Source organism: Hyposmocoma kahamanoa, unplaced genomic scaffold (assembly GCF_003589595.1).
Source record: "Hyposmocoma kahamanoa isolate Upper Pololo Valley unplaced genomic scaffold, ASM358959v1 120, whole genome shotgun sequence".
In the NCBI taxonomy this organism is placed as follows: domain Eukaryota; kingdom Metazoa; phylum Arthropoda; class Insecta; order Lepidoptera; family Cosmopterigidae; genus Hyposmocoma; species Hyposmocoma kahamanoa.
Window position 1 is genome coordinate 672,730 of NW_020653415.1, and position 19,589 is coordinate 692,318.

Consider the following 19,589-nt stretch of genomic DNA (forward strand, 5'->3'; position numbering starts at 1 on the left):
TATCATATTGGGTTAGAAAATCCCAACAACCTAGTTTCTTAAACAATACATATAGTATTTTTTTATAACTGCATGAGTCTGGCAGCAAAATAACAATGACTACCGATGATGACACGTTGAATGAGTCAATAAATTTGTCATATGACGTTATTTTGATGTGGTGTCAGCCCTACGGCTCTCCATAAGGTACTTTAGTCATATAACATTCCGAAGTTTAGTTTGTTAGCCAGTCGTAATCTATCTTTGAAGAGGTCAATACCTCGCGAAAAGATAATGGTCTAAATAATAAAGAACAAAGTTATTTTTGTGCTAAAATTTTGATAATTGCAATCATGAAGTTCGATGCAAGATCTTTTGTTGTTTTTAGTATATCAGCCGTCATGTTTCTTGGTTTAACAAGTGCCGGTAAGCATGTTTTTGTTAAAGCGGTTTTTAATTTAAAGTTGAAAATAGAAACAAGTTAATGTTAATGAAATTTCTGGTTAAATAATAAATGTAACGTAAAAAAATATCAGCGCATTTTAAAAATAACGAAATCTAGCACCGTAGCTCGTTGTGATTGCTAATTGTATTTTTATGTCATAAGAGATAAGACTACAAAAAATAGCAATTTCAATTTCAAACTAAACACTTAAAGATACAACTGGATCAAACAAGCGCGTATTAGTTCCATGGTCATTGGATTATTAGTCAACAGAGCAAAGACTACGATTATGTTTTCCTGTTTACTACCATACCAAATGTCACAGGTACGTTTAATCGTAGGACAATTACACTACATGTCACCAACACCCACAGCAATAAACTAAGTACGACGAGATGAAATTTTAATTATTTGTTGTCAATTATTTCTTTTTCAATATATGTGAAATGAAACTATTTTTTCGGATCTAAATTGCATATATTTATATTTTTACTGACTTAAAAAAAGGAGGTTCTCAATTCGACTGTATTGGTTATTGTGTGTATATATGTATATTAATTATATTTGTCAACCGATTTTGATGACTATCTTTTTGTTGGTAAGAGGGCATCTCAGTAGTGGTCCCATTGAAAGTTGAAGAAAATATTCCATCTCTAAGGTTGGCAAACTAGGGGATGAATCCGGTGTAACCGATTTCTATAAAACTTGGCAAATAGATGTATTTCCACGAACTTTTGAGATCGGTTTTTTTCGGTCACGGCTGACTGAGATGATAAAGTCGTGAACCAGTTATGTCTAATTTTAATGCGAACCACCCTATTTTGCACAATTATCAGAAAATTTATTAATTAAATAGAGTCTGGCAAACGAAGGTTGAGACTGAGACATAACGGCAAATGCAAAATATTTGCGTGTTGAAACTCTGTTTGAACTGCGAAAAAACTCACTTGATACTTGAACAGTTTTTTATTGTATATTATTTAGAACGAACATGCATGGATGCTTCCAGTGGTACGTAACATTTTTTTGCCAAAATGAAAACGCGGACAGAAACTAACTGAACTGCCTCCTTGGCCAAACGGTTACCATGCCGCACTGTCACGCACAGGGCCCAGGTTCGATTCCCGGGTCGGGAGAAATATTTGTATGGCCTAAATTTGTTTCTCTCGTGAGTTTGGGTGTAATTTGTGGTTGTCTATGGGTGCGTCCATGGCACCCGCGACACAGGGTTTCCCTAGGATTCGCTCTGGACCTTTTGGAGGTAAAAGTGTCGTTTTTATTTTGACTTTCAATTATTTTGTGAAATCTAGTTTAAAGTGGAATAGGATAGTGCTATTGTGCTTTAATAAAAGATTAAAACGCGAAATTATACGAATCTCGAACTAAAATACCCGTATCGGCCCGTTTTGAGGAATCCCGAGTCAATCCAAGCACGCCGCCTCAAATTGCCTATCCTCTTTGTGGCGGCCATATTTACAGAAACATAATTAAACTTCATATTTAGGCTGATGGCTTAGCCAAAGCCTTAATAAAAAAAAAGGGTTTCCCTAGTGCGGGGCTATGTTGAATGTGTGCGTTATTATTATTATTATTATTAACTATACAAGCGGAATCATCGATGGTACTTATCGATGGAATTTATATTTTCATAAATTGATACTATTAATCTAGTAGTACATTGTAAAAGCCTCGATATTGTAATTTCACTAGTGATTTTTTAATTGCACGGACTTTTATCAATCGTCTCCCTTTCATACTGTCACGGGACAATCTTAGGTAAACCATAATTTCCCTAGATGTATTCAGTGACATTGTGAATAAATGAGGTTTAACAAATTTTACTAAACCATAAGGCCGTTTATTTTTAAAACGTTAAAGTTGAAAGAATTGAAAAGGTAATACTTAGTGACATTATAACATCGACTTTGTAAACAGAAATAGAGACGAAATGTCATTTAATTTGTTTGATAACTATTCTGCCAAATCATTACTGTGACAACTGTCCTCCGATTGGCCATCCCGCATTCGAAACAATGAGCTTTGCTTTAGTGGACGAAAATTGCAAAATTACGTATTTAATATTTAATTACCAATGAAATGTGTTTCCGTTTGTTTTGTAATTAGATGTTTTGCTGTTTTTCCCACACCACTGAATGGATCAGCCCCCATTGTTAGAGATATTATCTTTATAATAAACACTTTATAATAATAAATACAGAATATTTTTGGAATATACGGAGACGTACACACATCAGTTGTTGGTGCTGTACTATTAAATTTTTCGAATTAGTGATTTCACCGCAAACAAGAGTTGATATTTAAAAGTGATATAAGGCCCATTTACCTGATGAGTTGCCGGAGATGGATGGCCCGTATTTGGCCTCTATTAACGTTTATGTACTCGATGCATTACAATTACCCTGGCTAAGTTGATAATTTAATTAGGGTAGTTACAATGTCACTGAATGTGCTTAGTGAAATTGCAATGTCCCATGATTTTGTATAAAATGGAGACAATTCATTTATATCCGTGCAATTACAATACCTCTAGTAAAATTATAAACCCACGCGTGTGAAAATAACCCTGAGATATATCTATGCATATAATTAAAAGAAATGTGTGAAGAAACATTAATTTTGTTTAAGAATCATAATCCAAGTCACTGTCCAAAAATTCAGCCAGAAACGATTCTTCAGAAATTAGGGGTTCCACTTCGAGACTATTTTTCCGGATTCAACTCGCGCATATTTGTTTTTCAAACAAACCGAAGTTTTTAGCCCTTTTCACGGTTGACTGAGGTGGTAAACTTATCAAACAGTTATGTCTAATATTAATGCAAACCACCCTATGTTTTCACTATAGTTACAAAAGTTGTTAATTAAATACCTTATTTTTAATTTTCCAAAGAACATTCCAATTTATGCTACATTATGTTTTACAAATTATTTTATGTTAACAATATGAATTTTTATTATGTTAAATTTATTATTAATTAATAATGGAAATTAAAACATATCAATTAGTACTGCAGTCTTAGGGTGGCTTCATTTGGGGCCTATGAGGCCCCTCATCACTGCTACCATTAAATGATCTATTGTGATTACTGCAGTCTTATGTCAGTTTGAGATTTTTCATCAGAGGAAATACTGTTTCCCGAACTGGTGGTACGGAAAAACCATCTTCCCTGTTGAAATTAGGACGTTTTTTAATTTCAATCGACTCTCGCAGCATCCTGGGGAGATAGCGGACTCCTTTTGCAAGGACCTGGGGTTTGTCAAACTTCATTGAATTTGTAGGTTTATCCACCTGACTGCAGACTTGTTTGCGCGACGATGTTTGACATCAGATACATACTCGTTTCACTTTCTCCCACATTTATTATAATACTTCTATATGGTCTGTGGTTCTTTCCATCTCATTTTCTGTTATGTGGTTCCTTTCTTTGTATTTATTTTCTATGCGAAAAACGTGGTCTGTCATCTTTTTCCAGTCTTCAGCCGTTATGCTCGCAAAGCATTCACTAATAAGCTTTTCTGTGTCAGGTGCAGATAGATTGTTTGAGTTTATGTTCTTCTTTGCCACTTCTTTCTTTTAGCTAAACTCCATATAAGCTCAATGGGGCTTAACTCGCAATGATACGGAGGTAGACGTAGAACTTCGTGACTCCAAACTTCGTGATCCCAAACTGGTGGCACGGAGAATGCTTGCCAAGGTGGTAGTCTTCTTATTTAAATAATTCTTATATGTCGATTCGCTTAAAACTTTTACCAAACATTTTGATTTCCGCAAAACATAATCATTATCTTAAATTAATAAGTACCATATACGATTTTAGTCCGTTCAATATCATCTTCACACTAACAATCTCTTATCAATGTACTACCCAGCGAGCTATACAAATTATTTCACTTTTTGTACCCGTTCGCTGCCAATCTTGTCCCCATTTTTCCACTTTTATCTATCTCTATTATCATCCCTTTCGTCTTACTTACACTTGCCTTCATTCCTTTTGTTATCATACTGAAATAAACCAATTAAGCTTTAGTTTTCGCATTAAATAGCTTGGTGGGGTGCGCTATTAACCGAATTCTTATTTTAGCAGAAAAAGTTGCCTTATTCTAGTCGCTCAATCGTCGGTTTCAGAATGTGTATCATTTTCCAGTCTGTCTATATCATCGACAAAATTTAAAGTATTTACATTTTTTCATAAAAGCTGTAAAATAAGTTATGCGTACTTAAACTAAATAATTTCAAACCATTTTGAAGGATATGTGTTGTAATTCGCATTCACGGTTTAACCACATGTGACATTGCGAAATTCACCTATGAGACGAAGCAGGTTTCGTGAAAACAATTTTTTGATTTAACAATTACTACGAATTTTTAAATGATATTAGTGAAAAGAATATTAAACTTTATTTTCCCAGATATGAGACTAGCTGCTGTATTTTATTGTACCGTTACCATACATCGTGAGAGTTTATATTTTTTTGTGATCTGACCAGATAAACCATGTGCAGCAAGAGCAATCAAGGGTCGATCACCGGTTTGTGTATGCAACGATACCTACTGTGATGAAATCATCAGGGAGAAACCAGTCTCGGGGAGCTATGTAGCATATACGTCTTCAGAGGTGACACAATGTTTTTGAATAAGCAATTCTGAAAGTCATTTGCGCTTCTTTATTGTCGTCAAAGAATTTGTATATCTTATTTGAAATATAATACAAATTAGAATTATGAATGACCTACAGAAGGTACATAAGAATAGAACTAACTTTTTTTTATAATATCAAGTAACGGGACGAACAAGTCGTGTGCCTGTAGGTAGGCTACACGCCTGTCCGTAACAGTTTTATTGCCACTCAGAGTTCGCAAAGATCTGAGAGGCACTGCCACTGCGCCCGTCACCCTGAGACATAAGGTTACAACTCCCATGTGTCTGTAATTTCACATATTGAGAACGGATGGTAAGTAGCTATCAGATATACCTGGTATACTTATTATTGTTAATCGACAGTATATTGTTAAAGGGAGGATTACGATTTCATAAAAGAACAGCAAAATTAGAAGAAATTTTATCAAGTAAGTAATTCAGTAATTAAATAAATCAGTACAAGTAGATCATCTAACTTCATGAATATCCAGAGTTAAGCCACATTATGACATTAATAATGTTTATATAGAACGTGACAGCTTTAGTAATGACTATTCTAATTATCACTAGTAAACGCTAGAATGACGTCTATGGATCAATAAGGAATACATATATTCTTCACTTGTAGACTTGTCGACTCATTAACAACTCACCAAGCAATGTACATCTACAACTACTTGACCCGGATGGCCATCAGGCATATTTAAAATAACGAATATCGAAAAAAAAACGAATAATGAATACACTATCTATAAAAATATTTCATGATGATTTCAGACGGGTGCTGCCATACCAATTTTGTAGTAGACCCTGACACCAAATACCAAACAATCGAAGGCTTCGGTGGAGCTGTTACCGACGCAGCTGGAATAAACTGGAAGAATCTCTCTACCACTTTGCAAGATTATCTCATCAAGTGAGTTAATATTTATGGTTATATTATAAGTTTTAATGTGTCAAACACAAGTATCAGCTTTATTTAGAAGAATGAACAAACCATACAGTTGGTGAATGTGTGAATTGAGGGTTGCGATAATTATGATCAAATATTTTGCGAACTAGTTTTTGCTGTATCTGAATATCAGGAAATTATGAACAACCTCTACGTAAATAAACTGAAAGTAACAGGTAGTATGCTGGTGTTTTTGGTACAGAGTGTCAAAAGTGATATGATAATCAAAAAATATTTAAATGCTCATATCTTGTTTATCGCCCAAGACTGAGTTTGGAAAAAATGACTACCATCATTAAATTCCCGAACATCGGTCAGTAAAAGTACAATAGAATGAACATCAAAATGCCGCCCTCAGCTGGGCATTTTCCTTTAAGGAGACAGTTGGTGCCATAAGACGATCATTGTTAAAGTAAGAGGTAATTAGAGAACTGAACTCCTTGATTAGAAAAGGTTTAGTAATGCCGACCACCCTGTGGGAATTGAGGACCCTCTTCATAAAAGGCAAGCCCTCTTCCAAGATTGTGGCGACGTTACTACATTTACTACCGACGTATAACTCCTAAGTAGAGCGAAAAGTTTATGTCAGAGATAGCTTGGACTATATTGTATTCGAATCATAGGGCACAATTGCGTAATTGTGTATCCCTCAATATGTATCGGGATTCTGATTGATGACCTCTAGGACTATAGGAATACAAAGGTAATTCAAGACCAGGATCAGCGGTTTTGGAATGTAATGGGGTTGCTCAAATATATCAGCCCATTTTAGCAATTTTATCTTGTTTTAAGCCTATCACAGATAACGAAATTAATAACTGCGGTGTGCGATTTTTCGTGTATAATTTAATATAATTCTCAACATTGGTGTCGTAAGATACTCTACGATGTAAGATATATTTATCGTCGCCATTATTGGGGTCGAGATATTGCAAAATTTGTTGGTATTTAGATAAAAGATATTTTCATCGAAGTCCTGAACAGTTTGCACGTTCAATAAATTGAGGTGGGAACATTGCATGTAGTCGAACCGGAATGGAGAGGGGGTTTTGTTATATGACTATTTATTTGATTCGATTTAATTTTAGCAATGCCGTGTGATGATAACTTTTTTATAAAAAAAACTGATCTGAAAAGTTTGTTGAATTACATGTAAAAATAAAAATAAATAATAAAAATGTTTATATAATTTACGTTACTTTGTGTATTTACTAAATATTTAATTATTTGCCAAGCTTTATTGAAATTGGTTAACGTAAAGTGCGCGAAACCGGAGTCATCCCCTATTTTGCCACCCTTAGAGGTGGTATATCTTCTTCAAATTTAATAATTTAATACCCTCTTTCCAATAAAAAAGAATCATCAAAAGCGGTTCACAATAGCCGGAATAATCTAGTAACATACACAAAAAAGTAAAAAATTATAACTTTTTTATTAAAAAACCGACCTCAATAGTTTGCTTATCGGTCTGTTAATTGCTTAGAGGATGGAAAAAAGTCTAAGGTTAATTGGAACTACATGTCAATCTTGTTGTCAATTGTCAATCTTGGCATATATGCCAAGATTTATTGAAATCGGTTAAGGTAAAGTGCGCGAAACCGGATTAATTCCCTACTTTGCCACCTTTAGAATTGAAATATCTTCTTCAAATTTAAATGAGACCAATACCTCAGTACCTTATTTCCAACATAATAAAGAATCATCAAAATCGGTTCATAAATGCCGGAGTAATCCCGTACCATACATAAAAAAGTACAGTCGAATGGAGAATCTCCTCCTTAATAAAAATGGAAGTAAATAAATTTGTTACTCCGCGAACGCAGACACGTGTTTCTCCACGAGGCATCCTAAGGGGATGTTGACTGTTCGACCCTCGGCCGAAGTGTGAGCTCGTTCGGGTATGTTTTTGGTGGTGGTTTGTGACTGTAGTTGCGCTTGTGTTATTAATTTTATGCGGAGGGAGGGTGGGATAATTAACTGCATGAAAAAATATTCAACACAAGCGCAGCTGTTTTGCACGATTTAACCTTCACTGAGTTTGCGGAGTAGCAAATTAATTTACTTCCATTTTTATTAACATGGACTTAGGCAAAGTAAAACCTGAATCTATTAATTAATCTCCTCCCTTGTGGAAGTCCCTCAAAAATAAGAAAATTATGACAGTTCGAATATTGAAGCTTGATTCATTACTACATTCATTTCTGATCAAAGTTGCGCTGGAGCGGCTGTGTGGATCCCAAGTTTAAAGTTATTCTTAGTTTTAAGTTGCCACCCTTCTTTTCTGTCTTCACGGATGAGGGTTGGCCATCTTGAATGCTCTGAATTAAATGAACTCTTATAGTCTTATAATCTTAATAATTGTGTTATTTTCTCAGATTAAAAGTCTTCTCTCAAGGCTATAGTATTAGCCTGGAGAGAACTTCGTAGCAAAGTTAAATTTCCGGTCATCTTAAAAATAAAACAGGTGCTGCACTATTTGTTAAAGATATCAAGGTGGCGTTGCCTTGGATATCCAGTCACGTTGGTATCCGAGGGAACGAGACAGTAGATCACTTAGCCAAGGTTCTAAAACAACCTGTGCACAGGTTGTCTTTCCTTTTTCAGGTGTCATGCTCATGACCAGACTTCCTTAGCTAAGGATCGTTTGGATCTGGACGTGCAGGCCCTTTGGCTTAGGACTATCCAAGAGAAGGGCTCGCATTATGTCGATGTCCAAAATGGTATCCCAGTGAAACCTTGGTTTTTGAAGTTCGGGAAGTTAGAAGCAGTCACTTGTACGATCTGCACACTGAGATTAGGTCACTTCAGCTCTCACGTGTTCCTTTACAAAATTCGTATCACATACAGCTCTTTGTGTGAATGTGGTTTGGGTGAGGGTTCCCTTGATCACATTTTCTTTGAATGTCCTAAGTTGACTTCCTCCCTGTATTCCCCGCCCTACAGTCCCTTCCTCTTTATGTAGTTCTTCTTTTTATCAACATTTTGTGCGATTTTATCCGCTCTAATAATATTACGCTCTACTTTGTTGTTTGTCCATGATTGTTCTTTTTCACCTCAGGTATTCCCTCCACAACAGTAGTTCGTCGAAAAGGCTCTTCCAAAAACATATGCCTCGCTGCTGCCATAACGTTGGCGTTTTTGACCAATATTACCTTCCTCTTCGTAACTGTTGATCGATAGTTAACTGACCGCATTCCTCGAAACTGACACTGGCCCAATTCTAGTGGCCGCCATTAAGGAAATAATAATAATATTTAGTCCATCCCTACGCCTATTGACCAATACACTAAATCCACATTCTAATCATTTTGACAACCTCTGTAACCAAACGGTTTGCACTGTGGGCGATAACAATTTTTTCTAAATTAGTTTTGATCTGAATATAGTGCCCCAGACCGAATTCCGTTGCTCTGATACTCATAGTACTTTAATTTGAGCCCAGGTGTTGTTGTCTGGCGCATTAAATTTTAAAATCACAAATGTCACTATCACATTATAATTACTACTTACAGTTCCTACTACGGTGACACAGGAATCCAATATAACATGCTCCGAACTCCAATCGGAGGTTGTGACTTCTCCACTCATGCCTATGCTTACAATGAGCTGCCCGAAAATGATACGAAATTGGCCAACTTCTCGCTTGCACCTGAGGATTTTGATTACAAGGTAAACGAGAAGTAAAAAGGTTATGAAGAGGTAAAATTTTGGTATAGGGACAAGAATGAACCACCTAAAGCTGAGAAGAGCAGTTACTCTGGTTCTTTGGGCTTAAATTATCCTTTTTTTATTATAAGTAATTTTACTGAGATCTAATCAGTAATGAGGATATCCGCAAGGAACCAGAGTAACCGACATAGCCCTAAGAATGCAAAATTTAAGTGGCAATGGGCAGGGCACATTGCTCGCAGAACAGATGAACGATGAGGCCGAAGAGTTCTCGAGTGGCGACCGCGTACCGGTAGACGAGACGAGAGACGAGATGATGAGGTATAATTATCATTATCTGAGTCAAAATCCATATCATTCAGCCTTACCTGTATGATTTAATTTTGCCTGTATGATTTTTACGACTTCGATATTTCAACGGTTAGCACTCAGTACGCTTGATGACGAGTTGCCAGGTTCGAATCCTGCTAGGACCAACTAACGGTACAAACTTTTTAAATTAGGTTTGGTCTCCGTGTTCAGGATATTGCTTCCAAAATTAATTTTGCTTATAGTACAGGTTTTTTTTTTGTTTCTAACCAGGCATTAGTGTGATTGTTTACCATATGAATTACGCCTTTATTAAAAATTCAATTGCTTTTGTTTGACGAATTATTAATGTGAAGTAAAAAATATCATGAGAAATATATCCTAATTATTGTAACAGATACCTATGATCAAAAAAATTATGGCAACTTCAAGTACTCCGGTAGAAATAGTTGCTACCACCTGGTCTCCTCCTAAATGGATGAAAACCAACAATGCATGGATTGGATTTAGCAGCTTAAAGACTGAATACTATCAGACATACGCTGACTATCATATGAAGTAAGTGAATTGAAATACTTTGGGCTAAGGAGGACTCCTTGAAGCACTCTTCGTTGTCGTCATTATCTCATTTTTCATTTTGTCAAACGCCATTCTGTTTTGGATGTTAAGTGGCATCCACTTTTCTTTTAATCTGCTCAAGTAGTTATCCTTGATGCCTTTGTCCACCGGAGCCATCTTTCTCTATCTCTCTATCTCTGTAGAACTCTTAATTGTCTATTGCATCTTACTAATTTTTTCACTCCGTGTAATAAATTCATTCGAACGCCCGTCACCTAAGTTAACAAATCAATATAATTACGCAAGAAAAAGTTCTTAAAATCTAGAAAACGAAGTCGAAAGCTTTATAGAGTTCAACAAAATCTGTTTCAGGTTTCTGCAGGAATACGAAGCTCAAGGAGTGAAAGTCTGGGCGATAACGACAACAAACGAACCAATTAATGGAGTAGTTCCATTAGCTCGATTCAATTCCCTTGGTTGGAGTCCTAATCATATGGTAAGGATTGTAAATAAATATAGGTAAAAGTACAGAGATATCTGTAATAGTACACCTATTGGAGAGGTGCACCGATCGTAAAATCGCCAGCGGCGGCGTCTGTTTCGTGATCGTCCTGAAATCAGCGTGGCATATATTTTTCAGGTATTAAAACAACTCTAAAACATTGTTTAAATCAATCATTGTATTTATTTGTAAAGTTTATTACACTTTAACTTGTACTTTAGCTAGTATGTGCGTAATTAATTTTAATTGTACGGAAATATTGTATTGAATGATTAGCAAAGAATCTGGTACTTAATTAAATGAAACAAATTTCCGCCACGTTGATTTCACGCTTGTCAAGTTTAACAGCGGCTGAGGCGTGGATAAAATTTTTCAGCATCGGCGCGGACATATTTAATAGCTACTATAAACAAAAAACTATCGGAATAAGGAAATGTTGCATATTACAGGGTGATTGGATATCAAACAACTTGGGACCGACAATACGTAATTCTACATTTAAAAACGTGAAAATTCTAGGACTCGACGATCAGCGATACACTATCCCAATTTGGTTCGATGTGGTAAGCTTGTTTCGAATACATTATTTTATATAATATATATATTCAGTTAACAATGTACATTACAATGATAAACTAAAGAACTCAAATACTTTGATGAACCCACTACAATCGAACAAGGCAGTTCGGTATATCAATGTGTAGTTTCCCCTTTGGTAAAAGCAATGTTCGAACCATTTGTAGAAATCAACATTTAAATGAGTTCTTACTTAAAAGCACACTTTTAAAATGCAAAATTATGAACAGATTTCATTTACATTCAGAAAAGAAATTTTAAGCACATATTGTAAAAGTAAAGATTAACATTATTCGATGGGTTTGAACAAAGTTTCTTTATTCTACAATGTGGTCCTCATATATACTTACTTCATTTCGCACCCTTGGCGTAACAAGGTCCCATCTGCAAAATTACAACAGTTCAGGAGAGAAGCTTAATAAGATTCTACGAACGAAATAATTCGATGATTTTTTTGCTTAAATAGGATAGTTATTAAAATGGCCATGGCCCATCAATGTATGCAAACAATATCCACTATTCTTAACTATTCCATTTTGATCGCGTGCCTACTGAGAATTCAGGATATTGATTGTACCCGGGCGATCTACACGGGTTAGCCTCGGCGTTGCGTATGACCATGTGGCTTTATCATACCAAATGGTACGATAAAACCGTACCGTAACTATTAGAAATTCCTTACTCATGAGCAAAAAGTGACAGTTATTTAAACCTCGGTCCTTATATTACGGGTTAAATTAGTATGAAATTGGCGTTTCGTATTGGAAAATTAAAACAATTTTTTTTTGTAAGGTAAAATACGTAAAATATAAATATATTTTATCTTTTAATCAAAGTATGTACCCTTGTTGTCTATATTTCAGCCATCTAATCGGAAGGTCATTTATACCTTATCAATGGAACTCTGGTGACGTGGACTCCACAAACTGTGTGAAGGCATTTTGTATTGCTAGGAAGACATATATTTCCATGCAAAAAAATAGTCCAAATCGCGGAAAAAATTGTAGTCGGTTGGAGCGAGTATGTAGGATGACGGATGGTTTCTAACTGCAGGTCTTGTAGTGTTAAACTGTTTCTGGAGCAGTGTGCGGTGTTGCGTTATCATGGAGCAATAATGGTGAAGCTGTTTTGCTGCGATTTTCGCCGTCATTGTTCAATGTCATAATATGCCATATTATGTCATATTGTGGGTAGGCTAACATTAAACCATGCCGCTAGTTCCTTGGTGGTTTGATATGGATCGGCTTCCATAATGACCTTCAATTCATGGTTTATCTTAGTGACTGGTTTTCCTCGTGGTTCATTCTTCAAAATGAAACTTCGAAAATTGAACAAACAAACGCGCGGTGCGTTCGTTAGCCGTATCCTCTCCAAACACAGAATTAACATTACGTGGGAACTCGTATTCGAAAATCACTGTGATTTTCGCTGTATCTATGTTCACGTTAAAGGCTGAATGTAAAAACAATTGAGAGTCGAACAATCGAATATCATGTTTTTTAACGCCATGCAGGTTTCATTTTCATTCAAACTGGCCAGGGGCCTTACCATGAACTCTTCTTACGATTCAGTTGAGGACCTAAAATGAATCTTTGTGAGACAGCGCTACATGAAGTGTATATCACCATCCCGCTTTTTTGTCGTTACGAACCCATACTTAACTGTAATAAGAGTTCATGGTAAGGCCCCAGTACGATAAATCGGCAATTGCATATTTAAACCCTTTTAAACCACTGTTATTGCGAAGAAACAATGTCGTGGCATTTTATGAATTTCAGATGGTGAATCGACACCCTAAAGCTCTGGAATATTTAGATGGTGTAGCGGTGCATTACTACGGCGACATAATCACTCCGCCGTGGCTGCTGTCTCAAATCCCGGAGAAGTATCCTGGAAAATTTGTACTTGCTTCGGAAGCTTGCGAAGGTAACAATATCAGACCAAGCAAAATAATTCAAAGTATTCTTTTACATTCAAAGGTATTTGGTATAGTTCAAAACTTATCGCGGAGAGATATAAAACTATAAAAATCACTTTTGAACGCTAGAAAATTACACCTATACTACAAAGGTTTATGTAATTAACTAAATGTAAACAAACCGTAATGAAGTATTTATGACTTATTGTAAAATTATAATGAACTTTTTGAAAACGTTTCTAAAAATATGATATTATTTTCAAGTAATAGACAACATCGAACCACTTATTTAAGATAGTGTTAAATATACAGTGTGTTGATTTGCATTCTCGCCATATTTAAGAAATTAATAATAGAAATAATGTTAAATTATCTAATAATATTTAAAAAATATTCTGGCTATTTGTATCTAGTAAAGCTTTGCAAAATTGTCCCTAAATTGTATGCACCGCGCGAGGGTAGTGACGCCACTAGCTTCACCGAGCGGTACGTAATCTTTCTCGATCGCGTATTTACCTATTTTTTAAATTATGTCCTTTAGTTATAATTTACTAATTATATACATTAATTAGAAAAGTTGACTGAAAAAAGTTTTTTTGTGACTTAGATTTGGTACTTACCAACTTTAGATTACATGAAAGTATTGCTAGAAGTACCTAGCTCGCAAGTGAGAGATTCGCACGTGAGTTTCGTTTCAACGTAGCACACTTGACTTCACAACTTTGAAAGCAGAGACGATTTTTGGGCGCAATTCTTAGACACTCGTAATCTCCTCCGCATAAACTAAACGTTTCACATTATGCCATAACAATAGTCACGCACTTGCACTTGATGGTAATGCAGGTTCTGGTGAACTTGTAGCGGTTCTTTTTTGCAGTAACTCTTGTTTACATACCAAATCAAATGATATTTCGTGAGAGACTAGGTAGATCACTAGAATAGGGGCGAGCTCGGCTTTTCCGCCTTTATCCTTGTGTGTGAGCGCATAAAACGCGCGTGCCCTTGATGCGTTTGAGAAAGGGACAGCAATTCTTTATATTAGACGTGTTGTGCAAGTTATTCACCTTTGGATCAAATAGGATCGATTGCGAATCAATGTTTACCGCAATTAAATAAAAAAAATACAATTTAGAACATTTTCATTTGGGTTCTGTTTCGGATATAGAATGACCTCTGTAAATATGGTGAGAATGCAAATCAACACATTATATAAATATCATATATTTATATATGATATTTATATAATGTGTTTAATAACATGTTTAATAACACGTATCACAACAGTCCTACGAATAACAACCTAAAGTCAAATTTTTAAAGATTAAAGAGTCAGCAGTAATATAACGTATAAAACCTTAGAGGATGGAAAAAATAAAATAAAACTCACTATTAAATATTGTATTTTACCGGTTAACCATGTGACAGTTGAAGTTAATTGCCTAAACCTTTAAACTATAAAAAAAATTAACCACTGATGCAAAAAGAGGGTAGTTATAGATTTGAAGCTTTTATCTGTGTATTTCTGTATGCCTGTCTCTGGCATCGTAGCTCCCAAACCGAAGGACTGATATCTAAGCGGTTTTTTTGTGTGAAAGCGAAAAGCCGGAAAAATTCCGGACATTTTTTCGCGGTTTTCGGATTAGACTTTGGATTGTATTTATTGTCATCCATTTATTGGTAAGTCATTGGGCAATCTCCTCTGGCAAATACTAGTAAAACAATACCACTGTTACACTACTCACAAAATTGCAAAAATATTTTTTATAAAAACGTTTTTCATACACGTGATTAACCGGTATGTAATACATATCGATATCGTCACGTCGATAACTTTCCGTCTCTAGTATATTTATGAGAATCGATTTATTTTTATAGGCCTGTTCTGTATATGGACATGACATGAATGTGTGTTTCATCTGTGTATTTGTAAAAATAAGCTAGTGTTGTCGATTTTTGTTTGTGTGAGACCATAGTGACACACCTCAATATTGCATTTGAGTGCACCTGTTTGCTTGTAGTACTACCCCCCCGCCGATCAAAAAGTGGCAAAAAGTTACGTTCGAGAAATAACGCTAATAGCGCCTCCCGTCCTACATGCTCTAAGTCAATAGCAAACAATTTTGACCATTTCACACGTTACTTGATATCGACCGATATGATAGTTGGGGCCGATTCTAGTTTGTCTATGAATTAAAAATAAAAACAACGGTTGTGTGACATGCGGGAGAAAAGTTTTTAGTTGCCGCCATTTCGCCAGTCGTAACATGCGGTTCCTGAACACATCACAGAGAGCTTATAATATGTGTGTAGATAAAGTAGTGTATGTAACTGTACATAATTAAGCATTGAAACACTCCTGTGAAGTTTTTATGAAACTCGCCTGTCCCACACTCGTATTTTAATGCCTTTCATTATATAATAGTCACATAAACTACTATTCATTTATTTATTTTTTCTCGACATACAAGGTGAATTGTATAAATGCTTAATGACTAATTAGTTTCAATACTCTAATTTAAGCATTTTCTGTCTAACGTGGCAATTTGTTACAGTCATCGAATATCAAAACTTAGTCTAAGACCTTGAGTTAGTGGAGTTGTAGTTGACTCTAAACTTAGGAAATGAAACTATTTTTCCGGATTTCAATCGCGTATATTTGTTTTTTTTTTCAAACAAACCGGCGTTTCGGGCCCTTTACAGGTCCTTACCTGTTAGGTAGGTTATCGTGACCATGTGTAACAATCGCGAAAACCTAAGAAGTCGATATGACTCTAAACTACCAAAAACTTATCAAGTCTCACTATTTTATATTTTTTCAGGCAGTTACCCGTGGGATACAGAGAAAGTAGCGTTGGGTTTATGGAATCGTGCGAATAATTACATTTCGGATATAATCACGGTAAGTACGTATGGCGAACGGCCATGGAGTAAAATTCCCTGATTGCAGACTTATTCCCTGAACGCTATAACTTAGGCCTTTTCAAGGCGAGAGTAAATAGGTATTATTTAGATTTTGTTTAAAAAAAATTGCTGTAGTGTAGACCTGTTTGATGAAATTTTGAAAAAACCATAACTAATGTAGATAGGTACGTATTTTTTTAGTAATTAGATGAACAAGTAGGCAAGTTTTTATAATTAAGTGCAGATGCATACATGCGGTGTCATACATTTTCAATTTTTTCAACACATCCATTCAAGTAATTGAAAAAAATTGTTTTCTTATTTCATACTTCTCGATACTTTTTAAATAAATTTTAGTAAGAAAATATATATAAAAAAAAAGAAAGAGAAAATATAATAAATAAAAAACTTAGCTCATTAAAAAGCAGGTTGTTTTAACAAAACGGACAAACCTCCTTCGCCTCCTCCACTCCCATCAATATCTTCATACATGCCCCGTTATGTGAATAAAATCTTTAATTTGAAAAAAACCATTGGCAATATTACCATGGCACCATGGGTTTTTTTGCAGGCGTAATAGACACCCTGTATATCTGGTAACTCATTTTGTTATTTTGCAGGACTTAAATTATGACGTAGTAGGCTGGCTTGACTGGAATCTCTGTCTTGACAAAAGAGGCGGTCCTAACTGGGCGAGCAACTTTGTTGACTCCCCTATCATTGTTTTCCCTGAAAACAGAGAATTCATCAAACAACCAATGTTTTACGCCTTGGGACATTTCTCTAAATTCGTCCCTCGAGGTTCCGTGAGAATCAAAGTCACTGAGAACAAACCTATTTTAAGGCATACCATTGAAAACGTGGCATTCGTCACTCCGGATGATACTTATGTTGTTATTCTTCATAACAGGTAAGTTAATGAAATACTTTGGAGTTAGGAACATAGTATTAGTTATTACTAGTTATTTTAATGGTTATATCAATATGTTTTTACTACCTTAGTATCATAGATATCGTTGCTTGGTAACGTTATTGACACAAATAACGGGGCTGGAAGAATACGGTAGCCCCGGTTAGGCATACAGATACCGATTTGAATCCAGTCAGATCGAGAGAATTTTTCTTTGTGTTTGTTCGGTCTTTGCATCAATAATATTATTATATATAATGTTAATTACTTTTTCACCTCACTAGCTCGGAAAGGCTTTCTTTCTCTTAAGAAATCTGCTCGCAAAAGAACAGAAAATTGGAACTTGACGATGGACTGTGGGGCACCTAACTTTTTCGTTCGATGAAAAAAAAAATGACATGATCAAATAGGCGACTTGTCGTACATTACTTATTTAAGTAATATAAATATATATACATCTATTATTATTCTTGTTAATGTTGATCATTAAATTGACAATGATAACTAATCGTGTTTATTAAATTATTTTAATTCGTCGGAGAACTAAAATAATTTCAATAATCACTTAATCACACAAAATAGAAGTACAAGCAAGAATACCTAAATATTAATGAGGTGTAAATTCAGTACGCATCCGAAGATAAACTTTTTCTTTTAATTAAAAAAAAAGTGTTGTTTTATAGTTCAACTGTTTTTCTTTCTTCTACCATTTTCCTCGCTACAGTGAGGTAAAAAGTTGTGTGTTTCGAGCGGCAGCAAAGTTGTTTTGCGTCTATTATGAATCTATTTTTGATCTTAGTTCCCTTCGCTTCCTCAGGCACTCATTTTCGCGACCAAAATACAAAAAAGACGAAAAAACAAAAGAATACCAAAACCCTTTAGTTTAAATGTTATCGCCATTTACATTTTTTTAAGTAAGCGGTACAGCTAGGCATTTTTAATTCTCGCAACTATGAACACTGGACACTTGGCTATAAGAGTTTTTTTTTTGCCTGTTTACATAGATCATTATTAGAAGGTAGATTTTAAAGTATTTGTTGGGAAGAGGATACCTCAGTATTGGTCCCATTTAAATTTGAAGAAAATATTCTACCTTAAGGGTGGCAAACTAGGGGACGAACTCTGTAACCGATTTCAATATAACTTGGCAAATGGATGTAATTCCACCAAATTTTGAGGTCGGTTTTTTAAGAACTCTGTACTAAGATTATTAGTTTAAGTTTATGCTATGAGTTTCCTAATTATATGTTACCTTTTTGAGCTGATGGCCAATTTATTAACAATTTCTTGCGAAAAAATGTCTGAAAATGAAATTAGTGAACAAAAATTAAAATCTAACGTCTGGCAGTATGGCCAATTAGACGCCATAGCCTGTCCCGGGCGAAAAATTTTACTGTTTAGGATTAAGAAAGAAAATTGGTTTTTTTTTTCAGTCGCAGCAAGATACGTCATGTGGCAGTGCGTGTGGGCAAAGAACAAGCCAACTTAGACCTCCCAGCTCGCTCTATCACTACTATAGAATTTCCAAAGTACTGATTGAAATAAAGTTGCGAATATATTTTTTGTTTCATTTTCTTCGTTATAATTGCAATTCGGTAGCAAAGAACAACAAATATCAACATGCAAAACCTAAATATATGAATTTTGAGTGTTGTAATAAGGATACAAAATAACAATTTTTCGGAAGAGGAGATTAAAGATTCTACGAACGAAATTGTCGATAACTATTTTTATATCGAGATTATCGCGATTGTTACATAATATGTAAAAAATAATCCGAAAAATAGTTCCATTTACAAACGGAAGAAAGCATCCATCGTAGCCAGCAGCCACAGCGTCCAAAGAGGCGTTAACATACTGCCCCTCCTCGAGGAGGCGGCTTCCTGCTATAGATTTGGGTAAGGCACATAACATGCGGACGGTTCGCCGTATGGTGCCTCGTCCTGTGATTGTTTATATTCGTGGTCACGGTTTTGTTCTTAAATTAGAGTGTTATAAAATTTCACCTAATATACATAATTTGTTTCATGTACTTCGTAACATTTTTATGACTTTCATTTTTTAATTTATTTATTGAAAACACTTGCTTACAGTATTTAACACTACCAAAACGCCTACAAGTCAAGCTGATTGAATTTAAAAACAAAAATACAATAAAATAAAAAATTAGATATTAAAAAAAATAAAATTAAGAAAAACAACATTACAAAATG

At 35.1% G+C, this 19,589-nt stretch overlaps 1 protein-coding gene across 1 annotated transcript; it reads left to right on the forward strand.

The window, feature by feature from the left end:
* The first annotated feature begins 239 nt into the window (after positions 1–239).
* On the forward strand, positions 240–18,930 carry LOC113240128 (glucosylceramidase-like). The gene is made up of 12 exons (XM_026477353.1): positions 240–405; positions 4,931–5,058; positions 5,458–5,509; positions 5,859–5,997; positions 9,546–9,702; positions 10,409–10,569; positions 10,942–11,065; positions 11,521–11,634; positions 13,426–13,573; positions 16,385–16,464; positions 17,087–17,376; positions 18,810–18,930. Exons 1-12 carry the CDS (start codon positions 333–335, stop codon positions 18,910–18,912), a joined length of 1,569 nt encoding a protein of 522 aa, XP_026333138.1. The 5' UTR covers positions 240–332; the 3' UTR covers positions 18,913–18,930.
* Positions 18,931–19,589: the final 659 nt, after the last annotated feature.